Raw genomic sequence first — 15,946 nt, forward strand, 5'->3', positions numbered from 1 at the left:
AGATTTGTTGTGAAGATAAACCCGTGGGACGCATGTAAGTTACCGCCTGGTAATACAGCGGATGTTCAGTATTCCTTTCCCTCTGGTCAGTTTTCCGGTTTGTTGCTGTCAGTTGGCATAGACCAGGGTTTCACAGGCTTTTTCTCTAGTGAGTGATAGTAAATATTTTAGGTTTTGTGTGCCAGGAGGCAAAATTGAGGATAGTATGTACACAATTATGTAACAAAGAGAAAACAAATTTTCACCAGTTTATTGATGAAATTCAAAATACAGTAGTATTGGGGTAAAGTTTTTAGTATAGATCTACCAGTGAGAGGAAACAGATTCTTTTTCTGGGGAGACAACATTTCACTTAATTGGGGTTTAAAATTTGTGTTCCCTATCATCAAATTGATCGTCAATGTCTATCTATACAAATAGTGGGACGCCAATGGTTATTCCTAATTTGCAAGCCATAAAAAAACAGGTAGCAAGCTGAATTTGGTCCACAGGCCTTAGGTTGCCAATCCCTGGTATAGACCACTTATTAATAATGCCAATCTCTGCTTGTGCTCTGACCCAATCATTCACGATGAGGACATGATTTGAAACCATAACTGATACGTAAATAGCTATTAGAAGGCTATAATCTGGAAAGGAGGATGGAATGATTTAGTCTTTAAATAAACAGACTTTTGGAAGCTGACAGAATACTTAGTCTTTTGGATTACCTGATTCCTCAAAGTATACCACCTCTTGCGGCTGAAATCTGGACAAGAATAGGAAGAAATAATCAGGCCACACGAACTGACCACCTACACAGAGATCAAGCAGTGAATGATCATGGGAACAGTTACTCAAACAGGTTCTTTTTGCTTTCCATCAAATAAGAGCTGGGCATACCTGCTTTTAGTGAGGGTGTCGCTAAAGGAGGGATTAAAATTTGGCACCTAAGGTACCAGAGGGTCCCTTGTTGCTACTCTTTCACTGACTGAGATGGCCAGTTAGCACACAGATGGGAGTCCACAGCAGATAGAGGCGGATAAGCAGACAGTGCTTTACAGGCCCCGCCATATTGAGTTTGCAACAAGGGATCCTACTCCACCTGCCAGGGAGGCTTCTAGTAGCATAAATGACATGCCTTAAAGTAATTTTTGGTGTATGATGATGAGCGTGCGTTGACATAAAATCAAGTAAGATAGGTTACTAAGTGTGAGGCAATTCTAAAGCAAAAAGTACTTCAAGATTCCACCTGGAATCCTGGCCTCCACAATGAGGAGGCATCGCAGGCACGTCACACTGTGGTGTAGTTGCTCTGGACCTCAGAGCAGTACCCGCATGGCGGGGATACAAGTCTGGGCAAACCGCAAAGGTGTGGAGGGGGTTCCTGGGCGCGGGGCTTTGATAAGGCTGCTGCGCCATTTCAGCAGATTTTACGGAGAAGCACAAGTGAGTAATTCTCAAGTGGGAAGAGGGAATCTAGATTTTGATGGGTGTGTTTTTAAAATCCCAGATTTGTATTTTCGGGGTGTTGATCATTTGGCAAGAGATTCACTTGAAGAGAGCAATGGGAGACACCCGGGGTACACAAACAAGCACCCCGACCTTATCAGATTCAGATTCACCTGGTGAAATTACCCATAAATGCTCTGATGGAAACAGGAACAAAAGAATATTCTGGGGCATATTCTTCACACAAAGGGAACACATTTTGGTGGAGAGCTAATATACAGTGGAAGTTATCCAATGGAATGGAAGGGTCCAAGGTGAGAATTAAGGTGAACCAACTTGACAAAACACCTCTGATAACACAATTGCCGACAGAGGAATGTATGTGTTTCTGAATGCGAGAGATAGATGTCGACGAGGGTTGATACACATAGAGCCACAAGGGTCTAAGGTCTATTAGAAAGGATCCACGGTGGGGAGCTAGCCCTTTACTATTTGTGAGTGAGAAAAGCACATAATTTGAAATTTGCCAAAAGCTTGTGGGTGTTACCAGGGACTGCCCATGCCGATGGTGATAAAGCTTTTTAGGGAAGTAATTTTAAAATTTAAGCTAGTTGAGTTGAGAAAGTGCTTCCAACTTCATGTAATTAACTTCTCCTTGGAAAAATAGCTGTTTCTGAGGCAGAAATATTTTTAAATGCGTTGCTTTTAATTTTTTTTTTCAACGTTTTTTATTTATTTTTGGGACAGAGAGAGACAGAGCATGAACGGGGGAGGGGCAGAGAGAGAGGGAGACACAGAATCGGAAACAGGTTCCAGGCTCTGAGCCATCAGCCCAGAGCCCGACGCGGGGCTCGAACTCACGGACCGCGAGATCGTGACCTGGCTGAAGTCGGACGCTTAACCGACTGCGCCACCCAGGCGCCCCTAAATGCGTTGCTTTTAGCTGAGTGGTGATTTTCAGCCAAAGGGTATTCATTCCGCAAATGAGGTTTAGTGATGAGTTTAAAGAATATTTCTTCTCTGAGCTGATGCATAGACATCTTTTCTCCATTTGTGCATCAGGAGAACATAGAGTAAATGCATTTTCTCTTGGCTTATGGAAGAAATTGGGGGTAAACTACACAATTTTCTTACGGAGAAATGTCAAAAAGAAAAACTAAAGTATACTTCCAAGCAAAATTTATTAGATGTCTATTCAAGAAAAACACAATGACCTTCGCTTATAAGAATTCAAAGTCAATAAGCTGAAAGCCAGGTATGAATATTTTTCCTTTTAAAATCGGATACAGAGAGTAGAAACAGTAATTTTTCTTAAATATGACAGGCAACAGATATTGAAATCTTTTCTCATAAATGGCATCAAAGGTAAATATTCATTTATCAGCAAAGCTGCATGCAGTTGACTCAATTTCAAACCCAAAGCCTTTAAAATATAAAGCTGCTTGTGAATTTGACAGTAATCAAGGTAGTCTACTCAAAGATGTTTCTTTACCTTCTTTCTAATGAAATTCCTCTGTAATCAGTATTTATGTACATTTCAGTTTGGCTGCTCAGATCTTGTAAGTTCATAAACTTTTGCATAAATGCTATCTTACAGAATCGCGCAATCAAGGCGTGCTTGTGATCTGTGGGATATGTAAAGGATAATCTGTTGAAAGTGTTTTAGCTTAGTTTAAAGTGAAGGATAAAGACCAAATTAGGAAATTCCCATTTTCTCAACAACTAAATAGTCTGTACAAAAGAGCAAACATATGTACAAAATGCTAGGGTCTACGTACGTTGTGAAAAGATCAATCACTGTCCACAGAAGAAACGCCATAAAAAGTTTTATCTATAAGGTGCTCAAGATCCAAATATGAATAGTTCTTATGCAAAGTCATAAGAAATACAAAGCTAGTTCTCAAGGTATGTGTAATTCAGGCACTGTTGACCACATTAAATCTTTCAGGTCCCAAAACCAGTTTGTAAATGTCTACTTCAGGGCAGAAAATATAACCCGAATGATTTAACATTGCCTCTAAAAAGTGCCTAATGTATTCCGAGGAAATATTTTTACACACACCAGGAAAATCAGGCTCAACATATTCCTGTCCTCAAATGTAGCCAGGATTCTGAGTTCCATAGAAGAAAAATAATTATCATAGTAAAAATAATTGTATTGATCATAATCCTTGCTAAAACCAGCCTTCATACTTGTGATGCTTCTGAAGTACTCTATATCTATAAAATAATGTGTGGGATTCCTTTACATTTCCATAAAATGTGCAACATACCATATGGATTGTCTGTTTTCACACAATCTCAAATGTATATGTGTGCACACAGTGAAATCTTACCTATGAATATTGCTTACAGATACTTTCAAGTGTCTACGTTAGGATAATTCTTTGCACCTCTCACTAACACTGTTTTTATTAAAATTTTATCAGATAAATAAAACACTAAGAGCTCATTGTTCATGATGCTGATTATTACATTTTAATATAAAATAGCAATGCAACTTTACAACACAATAGGTTTTGTTTTTGTTTTTGTTTTTGTTTTTGTGTTTTTTGTAGTCTAGCTAAACCTCTTATAGTCTCATGATTATTACCAAAGGCTCTTAATCACTTACGGTTTGCGCTTCTAAAAAGTACAGAAGAGACTGCAGGAAAAGGCTCCTATTTGAAAACTCACATTCAATCAACAAAATCACACTCATTCGGATTAACTTTCCTACTCTTGCTTTAGATTTTTGTAATCACTGTGCGTATTACAATATATAAGTGCAGGCAAACGATAGCCGAAGTACAGTTTTCATGTCGTGTAAACCAGGACACTAGGCAAACTCGTGAAAGGAAAATACACTGCCAAGCTAAGGATGCGAAAATGCAAACGACAGCATTTAGTAATACACAATCTCTGGCTGCCTGAGGGGAGAATATCTTTCGAAGTGAACTAGAGAGTCTCCTTGAGACATTTCCTTTTTTTTTTTTTTTTTTTTTGGCCTCAAATACGTAACTCTTTCTAACTATAATGATTTTCTTTCTGATCTCACGTATCGACTTCTCAAAGTTTAGAGCAGACATCAGGGATATGCACTTTCATGCGGAAGCAAGTCTGCTAGCCTCCCCAGGGCGGGGCAGCAGGAAGTTCCTTTGCTGGTGGTCTGGTGGCAGATAGAGATGGTGACAGTGGGTGACTTCTACTGGAAACTGGAAGGCAGGACAGCGGGAGGAGGAGGCCTAAGGGTATCTTTCAGGCAAGGTTATACAGATGTGGTGCTGAAATGCAGCGTAAAAAGGAGGGAGAGTGATTCACAGCCTCTTGACATAGTTTCCGGGAAAAGTACCAAAGAATTTGGTTCTTCTCGAGGTTCCTGAAAATAGAAGCAGCAAATGAAACGGACAGCAATGAAATAATCGGTTTATCTCTGCAGTCTTGAAAGCTCTTCATTTACAAGCCTTCACTAAGAGAGCAAGCCCAGCAGGGTTTGGGAAAGAGAGCAAACTCACTTGAAGGCATAGCAGACAAAGTGAGCGGTTTTATTTGTACTGCCTGCCGCCTTCACTGCCTCCTAAGGTTCGGCGCTGCGCTCCCAGCCCACACCAGACTAAAGGGAAAAGCTCAGCCTCCCTGCCTGAAGGGAAAGACAATCCTGCCGAGGAGGTGGGTTTTTAAGTGTAATGATATTAAGTATAATGATACTCCATCACCAAGGCTGCTAGGCAAGAGTGAGGAAAGGAAAAAGCACTGGGGGAAGTGACGTTTTCAAGGACAATCTAAATAAAGACAAGGCTGGCAGTGTGATGGGATGGACTAGAAAAGTGCGACACGGTGTAACAATGGCCTATCGGGTACTATCCAGTTTTGTGATGTCATAGAAGATCACGCTGAATGCCGCCTCATTCATTTACAAATAGCACTGCCAGAGTCCTTGATAAAACATAAAAATTTACAGTCACTAAAGAAAAAAAAAAGGCCAAGAACTATTTGTAGACAGCGGTTCATCATCAGGTACGACTGGCCATCATCATGATTGCCTTTGGTTTCAAATAACAGAATTGCTTTGAAACCGTTAATAAAGGTTGGTGCGCTGAATTCTTCCTTAGGATTTCTAGCGCGAATGGAGTGAAGAGAGGCTCTACGGTTTCATTTACATTCTGGAACTTCTTGTCTTGGTTTGATTGATTTTCTTTTCCCCTGTGTGGGTTAGCCATTTACTTTTGTTCTAAATGGGGGGATTAATATGAACAGAAGCAGAGGCTGGTGTCTGCTCGGTTCTTTTATTATTTTCCTCACTGATTATCTGTCTATAGAAAGCCCTCGTTTCCTCATCTTGTCTCCTCTATCCCCTGTGCCTTTATTTCCTTTTTTTTACCTCTTTCCTGTGTGTCCCATTGTATGATTCTCTTATCTACAAAAGTTTTCTCAGAAAAGCTCTAGTCTTCTTTTAAGATGGTAAGAACGTGATTGCCTTTTAAGTGGTAAGAATGGAACTTCTCTCAACTTTTACCAAAAATTAACATAAAGGTGGATCATTGAACTTTCAGGGCACTTAACATCAGACCTAGTAGGTAGATGAACTGCTCGCTGCATCTTGGTTTTTCCAATTAGATCCTCACTGCGGACATCTAACCGCCCACCCGACAAAGTGATACTGTTTCTCGTTTAGGAAACACCGTCGTTATGGTTCTTAGACCTCAGTCTTTCCTGGTGGGTGCTATTCGAAGACATTTGCTTCTCTCAGTGGAAGTGGCACTAAAACTAGCAGAAAAATCACATACGGCCAAAGCAGTAGATACTAAGCCATATTAAAAATGCAGGGCAATGTGTGAAAGATCCGAGGCATCGCAAGTGCCTTTGTCTATGGCAAGTGAGCAAATACGAGCAAGTTCTAAGGCGGCCAAAGGGGTGTGGAAGGAAGGTGTGGAAGGAAGTGTACACATACCCACAAACCATCCATCGTCACACTTCTCCATCACATCAATGACATCGCTTTCTCTGAGTTCCAGCTCATCTTCATTCCTAGGAGTATAGTTATACAGAGCCTGAAACCTTAAACAGGACAAATGGATGCGTTTAAAAACAAATCTTTACACCTTTGTGAAACTATAGAAAATTATACAATAGTCATTTTACTTTCAACGTGTCTATTCTTATTAACATGTGAAATTGGTATAAATCTTTGGTAAGCGTGAAAAGTAAATAGAAATATTTAGATTTTCATGGGACTTAGACCACTCTGATAACATTTCAAGACTACAGTGAGGAGTATTTGTGGAAGGTTAGAGTATCCACAAGTTGGATTAAAACATTTTGACATTTCTAAATCAGACCTGGATTCCAATTGTCCACTTATAGATATCATGAAGACATTAAATAAGAGTATAGAATATAAAAGAAGTGATATGTGCATTATCCAGCAATGTAAAAATGAGAAAGGGTTACAGGTTTAGCTGACTATAATCAAAAGCAAATAATTGGGACTTCCAAGTTGAATTTTCAAGTGATTCTAAATTGAGATGTGCAAACTGTGTTAGTCATGTCTTCTAAATCGCTATGTGGGGATTACTGTAAAAGAAAAGGTTATTTTTTCCGCCAACAGGAATACTTTACAGCCACTTAGTTTTATAGTTTGAATTAGTGTTCTATGAGGATTTAGAATTTGAAAATCTGATGTAATTCACCTCTGAAGTCAAGCAGGTGTATTCTATGCTCAGTGATTACTGAGCCAATATCAAAGAATAGATTATGGGTATAAGTTTCGTTTTAAAATAGGTCCTGGAGAAATTGTGTTTGATGTTGGAACTCTCCCTTGAAATAATTTTATGTAAAAAAGAATTACTGACAGAATGCTACCAGTTTCCTTTCTCTGCCTGAATTCTTTGAACGCCTTTATTTGGGTGACATTGATCAGTAAAATTGAATTTGTGGTTAACAAAATAGTATGTATTTTACTGCATATTAACATGGATTGGCATTTTGGAAAGTGAAGACACAAGTCCTAGCAGCTGAGCAGTTCAAGAAGCAATTGATATGCAATTAACATGAAAACTTTATATCACTATTAAAATATTACCAATAGAATGAGGGGGATTTTAAAAACTCAGTGAACTTTCGTTTTTGCTGCTTCTTATATCAGTTGTGTAATTCTGCCAATGCAAGAAAATAAAAACCACATTTCAGGGCACTTTGGATTTTTAAGGTCAACTTTAGAAAGCAGATAATATTGAATACTGCTGGAACAAGAATGATTTACATCTAATTACTTCATTCAGTCAGAAAATCACATTTTGGTGGAACAAAACTATTCTACCATTTGAACTCAAACAGCATGTCATAAATCAGGGACATGGCTCCGTTGGCTTTCCTCTCTGTCCATGAACTTTTTCAGACTGGGGGACCCAGATAAAGTTGACTTGTGGTGGGGGTTAGCGATGGTGGTGGTTGTCTGGGAAAGAGCTGGTGAGATGTGATGCCTAACATCATCTCCTAGAATACATTATTTTCTCTGGCTGGTACCAAAGCCTGAAATCACAACATTAGAGCTGTCTTTCCCTGTTAATATTTTATCCTGCTAGGGAATCTTTTCTGCCACTTGTACTCTTTTGAAACTGGGCATCTGATGTCTTCTGTTGAAAAAGGATTCTGATTATGGAGAAGGACAGAGAAAGGTAGCCAGAATCCCAGAGCAGTGGTAAAAAAGACAGGGAGGTGTTGAAAACCAACATTGCTTAATTTCGATATTTGCACAGGGCCAGCCCTGATTAGAGGAGACCTATTATTTTGTTGTTTGCTTTAAGGATTTGATTTGGAGGCTGCTCTGGTAAAGGGACGCTATCTTTTCTATATTCATATGGGGAAAGTTGATTTCAACCTGGTCCCTTTGCCAGTGTCACATTTGAGGGAGAAAGTCATTCCTGGGCTGCTGATTCTATGGATATACATTGAAGCTCTCCCTTTGGGAAACACTGATTCTCTGATTGAGCTTTTGAGGCTTCAGCCTTCTTCCCTCGGGCACTTGTCCAAACTCTTATGGAGACAGGCCCATTTAAGGCCACCAAACCCCAGCTGCTTGAAGAATCTCAAGGTCCCAAGGGCTAAAAAAAACAAAATTGGCACAAACTCCTACTTCACTTTGGTATGACAAAAGCCAGTATGCGCCTCAACATTTACTTACCATTCGGGTTTAATTAGACCACACACCCATAAAAAAAAAAAAAAAAAAGGAAAAGGAAAAAAATTGGGAGTTTCATGGAAAACATAAACAAACCTTCCGGAAACCCCTCTGCCTCTGCTGGCTTTCAAAACCAGTGTTGCACGACAGGAAATGCAGCCGAATTACAATTAAAATGCTATTTTGAAAGATGTGTCGGTGAGATGAATGATGGTGGTGAGGTCAGGATGCTTCAAAAAGAAATTTGTCTTTTAAATAAAAAATGCTCAGCCAAGTTTGAAGCTGTCTCTATAACTTGGAATGTCTCCTGTAACACATTTTATTATAATTCTGAATTGCGGCAACATTATAACCTTAGGTACCTATTTTCATTCCAATCTATTTTTTAAATGAAAGAAATTAAGTGACACCCCATCATCCCACTCCTTGGGGTTGTAATCACATAGAAATTTAGTAATGTTTAGTAGATGTTTCTAAAGTCCACAGCAGGACCTTGAAAAAGTGCCTTCTCCCACCTGTGAACTCTGTGGTTTCCATAAATACCCAAATGACCACACTTGGAAGTATTAACTTTATATGGCATAAAACAGTATAACATAATATACCTATTAATGCGTAATCTCCTTAACAGCTGCTTAATACGATGTGCTGGTAACACAATAGACCTAAACAGGCCCGGAATTTATTTTTTGTGTTGTGTTCCTATCATTTGCTTAAATAAGTCAACAAACCAAAACTTTAGAATTACAAGTCATACTTGATTTTTAAAAATTTTTTCAGTTAAATGGAACTTGGAATGATTCTTACTTCCAGCGTGTTCTTTTCATAATCTTTCCCTAACAAGAAAACCTTTCTGGCTGGACTCGGTGACAGGCAGTCTCAGGTGAGAGATGGTTTCTGAAGAGCATGCTTTCAGCTCACTGCCAGGTCCCTGAGAAGCGAGGAGGGAGCCAGAGGTCAGGAAGGCCCCAGGCCACTTGCTCTACCCCAGGGGGGCAGGGCGTGCGCCGTGGGCTGGAGGCCCTGCTTGTGCTCAGGGGTACCTCACAAGGTTTAGTTCTGTCCGTGCTCCCATCCGTGCTCCTTCCCAGGGATCTAGCGTCTGACTTACAGGCTAGGCAGTAGCCAGTGGGAAGTATGTCGCCGCTGAACATCTATCATGGGCAAAATGGAGCAGAAATAGATACACACGCAAAAGAGAATCTTAAAGACAATGTGTGACACCTTCGATTTGAGGTGACTTGTGGGTCAGAGAGGAGAGGGAATTTGTAAGCGGGAAAAGGCATTTAACTGAATGACAGTGACTGTTTTAATACACTGCCATTCCGAAGACCTTTATCAAAAGGTAACCTTGGAATTTTGTTACTAACGTATCACTTCTGGTCTACTTTGACATTCTTCTGGTCTTCAGATATGTGTACAACCACTGTTAGGACACTTCCGTGTCTTTACAGCCGTGGTTACTGGAATTTGCACGGTTGGTAGAACAAAGAGGGAGGCAGATTCGTAAATCTTAGGCATCACTGGAGCACCGTTAGGTTTTTCTGGTGTGTGAATCGAAGGCTGCTATGCAAAATGATTGGGTTTCCTTTTAAAATGAACTTCTGCTCTACGTTATGAAAGAGACTGATCACAGAGGCCTCATTTTAGTTACTTTGTCCTCTTTCACTTGCAAAGTCCTCTGTTTTGGTACACCAGTTGTCTATTTTGTGAGTCAAGGTTAGTCTTGAACTTAGAAGATAAGAAGAATACTTACGGTTCCCCCCCACCTTGAATGTTTTCATGAGTAAACACAGGACGCTGTGGCTGAAATGAAATGATTTTCAATGTAATCAGCGTTTAAACTGGTACTAAGTAAAAGATAATTTGGATAATGGCATGGTACTTTTCTTGACATTTAATATTTCCTGTTGTAAAAAACCAAGAGGAAGGAAAAAAAACCAAATAAAGGGTTTCTGCAGGATTAATAATCCAAATATTTTGAAGGGTGCTTTGAATTAAATGAAAATAACCAAGGTTCAAATAGTTGGAATGTATCTAGAATCTAGTCTGTTCAAGCTTTAAGGAAAAGTCAGGGTTTAGTCCCATTGATTTTTCAAAGGCCAGGAATATGGCAAGAACATAGACACCAAATCACTAGAATGGGAAATTTGGACACCTTCATACAACCTTATTCTTCAGCTTTTTCTCAAACAAGCGGAAAATAAACCACATTTAGTCTAACGGCAAAGTATCCACATTCATTCTACTTTTCCTTCACAGACAACATTTTCACATACGGTACGGATGAAAATGTAGATAGGCAGACATCCCATGCTACATTTGAATTAACACTCTCTGTTCTCAATGTTGAGAGAACACATGCATTTTTAAAAAGAGAAAACAGAGAACTTTAACTAGAGGGTAACAAACAATATCCAGGTAACATGTAACATTTTACCTTAGAAGAGAAATATTGGTAGAAATTCCCAGTGCACTGAACTCTCAAAAGAGTTTCCTTTCTTTTTAAACTAAGCATCAAGACCAGTATCTGTAATAGATACTTATAATATTGGAAATGACAAACCTTAGCATCCCACATATCCACACAAATATTGCAATGAATGAAAGTTAACATGTTTGTCGACTATGTAAACTCAACGCAGTTTCTACCGACTACCTAAATGTTACCATTTCAGGGAAAGAAAAATATTACAATTCATTCACAACACAGTTCAAAGACATCCTCTTCTAAATGATGGCTGCGTGCTAAAATGCGATAAGTAGGCGTTTGCATGACACTTATAAAAGTGACTTCTTGATGACCACTGAGTTAGATGGATCCATGTCCTTAGACATCAGGGCCAATTCATGGGTCCCTGCATTATGAGTGGATTACCGACAGGCTGGGAATTTTACCCTAAAAATTGTCCATAAAAATCCCACTGGTCCAAGAATGGATGGAGAACTCTGGGGTTCCTTTCAGTCTGTGAGTCTATAATTTGCTCCCCTTTCTCAATTCTGTATTCACTGCCCTCCCATCCAAGCTGTCTTTCTAGCATAAGAAGATGAGGCACTTAGAGCACCTGGGTGACTCAGTCAGTTGAGCGTCTGACTTCGGCTCAGGTCATGATCTCACAGGTTCATGAGTTTGAGCCCCACATCAGGCTTACTGCTGGCAGCTGTCAACACAGGGCCCGCTTCATATCCTCTGTCCCTCTCTCTTTGCCCCTTCCCCGCTTGTGCTCTCTCAAAAATAAATAACCATTAAAAAAAAAAAAGGATACCAGGCACTTACATTACTAAAACTTTAAGCATTCAGTCTATTAATTGGAAGTGTTTACTTTTTAGAAATTTCACTCAGCAGTCTGTGCATGGAATATATAAACCTAAGACTACAGAGTGGATGGAAATGATTGGAAATGTGTATGGCTTCAGAATACAAAACTTCTATAAATCAATATAAAATTACTCACAATGTATTTATTATTAAAATGATAAAATATACTATTTTAAGAGAAGTCAAAACTAAACCATTTTCTAACCATTTTAAGGCCATTTAATTCAATATAAATATATTGAATGATTCTATAATTCTTATATATAAATAATACAAACAAAAATATAAATAAGTAAATATTATATGTAAAATAAATATAAGCCATCCACAAGCCTATATCCTATTAAATTTCTTCAAATCCTCATCCAATCATATATATATAACTTTTATGCAGAAATAAAATACATATATATCAATTACTATTAATATTTTCTGATAGTTGTCTAGTCTTCTTTTTCATTTTAAGCCACTGCAGAATAATATGCCCTCACGTTGGTGTAGATGTATTTTTTTAGTTTTCCTAACCATTTCTCTTTTTTGTTTTCGAAGTTAAGGTTAGTCTAGCCTTTTTACACGTTCATAAGCAGCAATGCTGTAAACATTTTTATACAAAGAATTATTTACTTCTTTTGGACATTCTTTAGAACACACTTCCAGGAGTAAAATTTCTGGCCAAAGATTATACATTCAAGCCACATGATATTGAAAATGCTCAGGTTAATCGCTCAAAAAAATTTTTAAATGGAATTAAAAAAATCAAAATGCTGTATTTCAAAGCCCATTCGAGGACAGCTACTGTTGTCTCGCAAAAACATCATAGCACCAGTTATAGTGCAGAACAAAATTATAAATAAGAAAATATCATCTGATGATCTTTTCTTATCTTCAGAGAAAATGTTTTGTAAAATGTATTTCGTTGTGCTCTTTCTACATGTTTAAGTCATTCTAATATTTTTAAGTTGAGTAAAAGTTTTACTTTTCTATCATGGCATCCGGTGCTTGGTAAATCTGGGAGGTCGAATTTCATTGCTCTTTTCTGTTAAATGTGAATATGACTTAATTTTTTAATTTTTTTAAACGTTTTATTCATTTTTGAGAGAGAGACATACACACACAGAGTGTGAGGCAGGGAGGAACAGAGAAAGAGAGGGAGACACAGAATCTGAAGCAGTCTCTAGGCTCCGAGCTATCAGCACAGAGCCTGACATGGGGCTCGAACCCACGAACCATGAGATCAGGACCTAAGCTGAAGTCAGATTCTTAACCGACTGAGCCACCCAGGTGCCCCTAAATATGGCTTTAAAAATCAGATTGTTCATTGAAATAAAACAATCTACTTTTAAAGTCCATATGGGACCTTTTGTTGTCATCATTACAATTCTACTTTAATTCCTTTAATTCAACTCACACCACAAGTTATTTAAATGAATCATCCCTTTGGCAACTGGGAACATGGGGCTGTTGCCAGAAGTATGTGGCTCCCTTAATGCCACAGGTGTCTATGTCTCAAGGGGACTCACGTTCCTGGGTGAGCCAGCCAGTAATGTCCTTGTTTTTACCAATCCTTCGCAGTATGTCTTTTCTCTTCCTTTATAGCCTTTAATGAACCTCCCACCCCCTTTTCTGACTTACCAGGTCTCTATACTGTTCACATGCTCAGGCCAAGATTTATCGCAGCCTTTATTAGCAGTATTATCTTGGTGACTTCAGAACTTTTCTAAGTTTACCTTTAACAGGAATCATCTCCATGTGAATCTGGATAGTTAAGAACCAGTTTTGAGGAAATGTGACTAGCTACAGTATTTGAATTAATTTATTTAAAAAATATTTGGTCCATAGAGGAACAAGTAGCATTATAGGGCACATTCCTGTCTTCATGGTAGTGGCACTGACTACCAATGTAGCCTTGGATATGTGCCTGAGCTTCCTTTTCTCTAAAACCAAAGAGTTGGTCAGGATGGTGAATAGAATCTTGTCCCCCCTCAGGGAATCCGTTCCCACAGACACACTTCCTCCGTTATGTATAGGTGCCCTCATCAACCTTAACCCTCTGTTGTCAGAGAGCTGTGCCAATTAATTTTCAAGTGTCCCAGTCATGTAAAAACAGTCATGGTAACAATTCAGCTTCATTTTTCAGATCAGTGAACCCAAACTCACAGATCATTTCTTAAATCACAAATAAGTAAAAAGAAGAAACAGAATTAAAATGTTGACTGGCACTCATAGTAAAAGATGACTGTGATGGATTAGGTGGATCAGCATCTTTATTTTGTCTTTTAGGCAGGTGTTTATGTTCTATACGGATACTCAAGCCAATTATCTTAGGAGACTATCTTTTGCCTTTCCCCCGTCCTGGTGTTATAAGGCACAAACCTTGAGGAAAAGATCTGTAACGTATTTGTACTCTATTGCCACCGAATGGTGATTAGTGGAAGCAACATGCTAAAAGTTTCTGCCTTCGGACAGCTCTCTCACAAAGTTTCGTTCCTTCAGCCTGGATTCGTTTTGAAAGGCTACTTTAAAGACCACAGAACGCTGTGGAATAGATATTCATGTGTCTTTCTGACTACCTACTTCCCTTCCTGTGTTTTAAATTCTTGAGAAAAGATCTCTGTGTAGCCACCCGTCTTTTAGGTCTGTCCTTGTTTCTGTTTTAACTCTGCTCATTACTCGTAACTTCTTAGCAGTGTTGTGAGCAATATAGAATATACACTTGTGACATTCAGAGAGTCCTACATGTGTCTTAAGAGTATAGTAAAATTGGAAAACCCAGTGAAGCGCCATGTTGTTTTCATGGAATCCTCAATATTTAACTTTTTTCCTCGGCAATGTAGCCATCTTTTTTTTTTTTTTTTCCTCTCTCTCTCTTTTAGTGTAGCTATTTTTTTTTTTAAGTTATCAAAACAGATACAAATGGGACAAGTTTTAAGCACATGCTAATATTCAAAGCCAGAACCAACCTAACCATAAGGGAACTGGTCTGAAATATCCTAGAATCTCTGGTTTCAGTAAAACATCTACTTGCCTAGCTCAGATGGGGAGATGCAGTCTGTCCAGAAGCCATTTGTCTATCTGTGCTTCGGCAGAGGCATTTCTGGTAGCTCTATCTAGTATTTGGTGATTCTTGAGTGAGGATTGGCTGTTACTTTAAATACTAATGTGGAAGAATATTTGAAAGAGTTATAAGCACTTCTAGAGTTTTTCAGTCAATTTTTTCCCAGAAAATGTTAGGTGTAGTATTTGCCAACCAGAATTCTATGACATTCCCCTAATAAAAGTCCCATGTTTATGTTTATAGGATTATTTTTCCTTCTTAAATGATGGTATACAACTTTGGATGAATCTAAAGAATATAGAAAATGTATGTTCCACACAAACACATGTACATAATGTATACATCTGGCAAAGAAAAAAAACTTGAGGTGACCCAAAACATAGCATCTCATTGACCCATGGGAAATTTATGGCTGGGCCACATTAATTGTGGAAAAATCTTTCTTTTTGTTTTGGCTCTAGAAGGCCCTTGTGTGAGTGAGTCTAAGAATCTCTTCAAATCAACATTCCTCTTTCTCTATGGCAACCCAAATCTCTACCTCAGAAACAAATTGAGGTCTCATTATGCAAAGCAAAAAGCACAAAATTGGCATAAACACAGAGAGGTATCTACATTTTTTGAAAGTAGAAAAGGAAATCCTCTTTGCAATCAATTGGGCCCTTAAATATTTGCAAAGCATAGTCATGTAATAGACCAGGTGAGGTTAAACCAGGGTTTATCAAATAGAAATGGTGAAAAGACTGACTTTTGAGGAGATGGAAATCCCTACAAGCCTTGGCTGCCTTCCCCAGAACTGATAATACCATTTACAACCCGTTCATAGGAAAGCGCTTTCGATGTGATGTTACAGAACCAAAGAGTTACAGGGAAAAGTAATTTCACCTTTAAATTCAATCAAAGCTGTTAAGAGCCTGGGAGTATCTGGAGTCCAGGGCAGTAGCATTGGCTTAAAAAGCGTCATGGAGTGAATGTAGCACACATC

At 38.6% G+C, this 15,946-nt stretch overlaps 1 protein-coding gene and 1 long non-coding RNA gene across 52 annotated transcripts in view; one reads left to right on the top strand and one right to left on the bottom strand.

The window, feature by feature from the left end:
• The window catches only part of LOC131508127 (uncharacterized), a 76,902-nt gene that overhangs the window by 47,426 nt on the left and 13,530 nt on the right, over window positions 1-15,946 (top strand). The window lies entirely within an intron of this gene.
• Window positions 2,594-15,946, bottom strand: part of SORBS2 (sorbin and SH3 domain containing 2) — a 351,659-nt gene continuing 338,306 nt past the window's right edge. For 45 of the 50 annotated variants that reach the window (XM_058723353.1, XM_058723357.1, XM_058723364.1 and 42 more), the window contains 3 exons: window positions 10,347-10,396; window positions 6,362-6,468; window positions 2,594-4,789 (listed from right to left, as the gene is read on the bottom strand). In XM_058723353.1, the coding sequence (XP_058579336.1) occupies window positions 4,728-4,789; window positions 6,362-6,468; window positions 10,347-10,396 (219 nt within the window). In that variant the 3' untranslated portion in view covers window positions 2,594-4,727. Of the gene's footprint in view, window positions 4,790-6,361; window positions 6,469-10,346; window positions 10,397-11,030; window positions 11,121-15,946 lie in introns of all 50 variants that reach the window. The other 5 variants (XM_058723354.1, XM_058723367.1, XM_058723382.1 and 2 more) reach the window with 3 other exon arrangements.

The sequence above is a fragment of the Neofelis nebulosa genome, chromosome 3 (assembly GCF_028018385.1).
Source record: "Neofelis nebulosa isolate mNeoNeb1 chromosome 3, mNeoNeb1.pri, whole genome shotgun sequence".
NCBI lineage: Eukaryota > Metazoa > Chordata > Mammalia > Carnivora > Felidae > Neofelis > Neofelis nebulosa.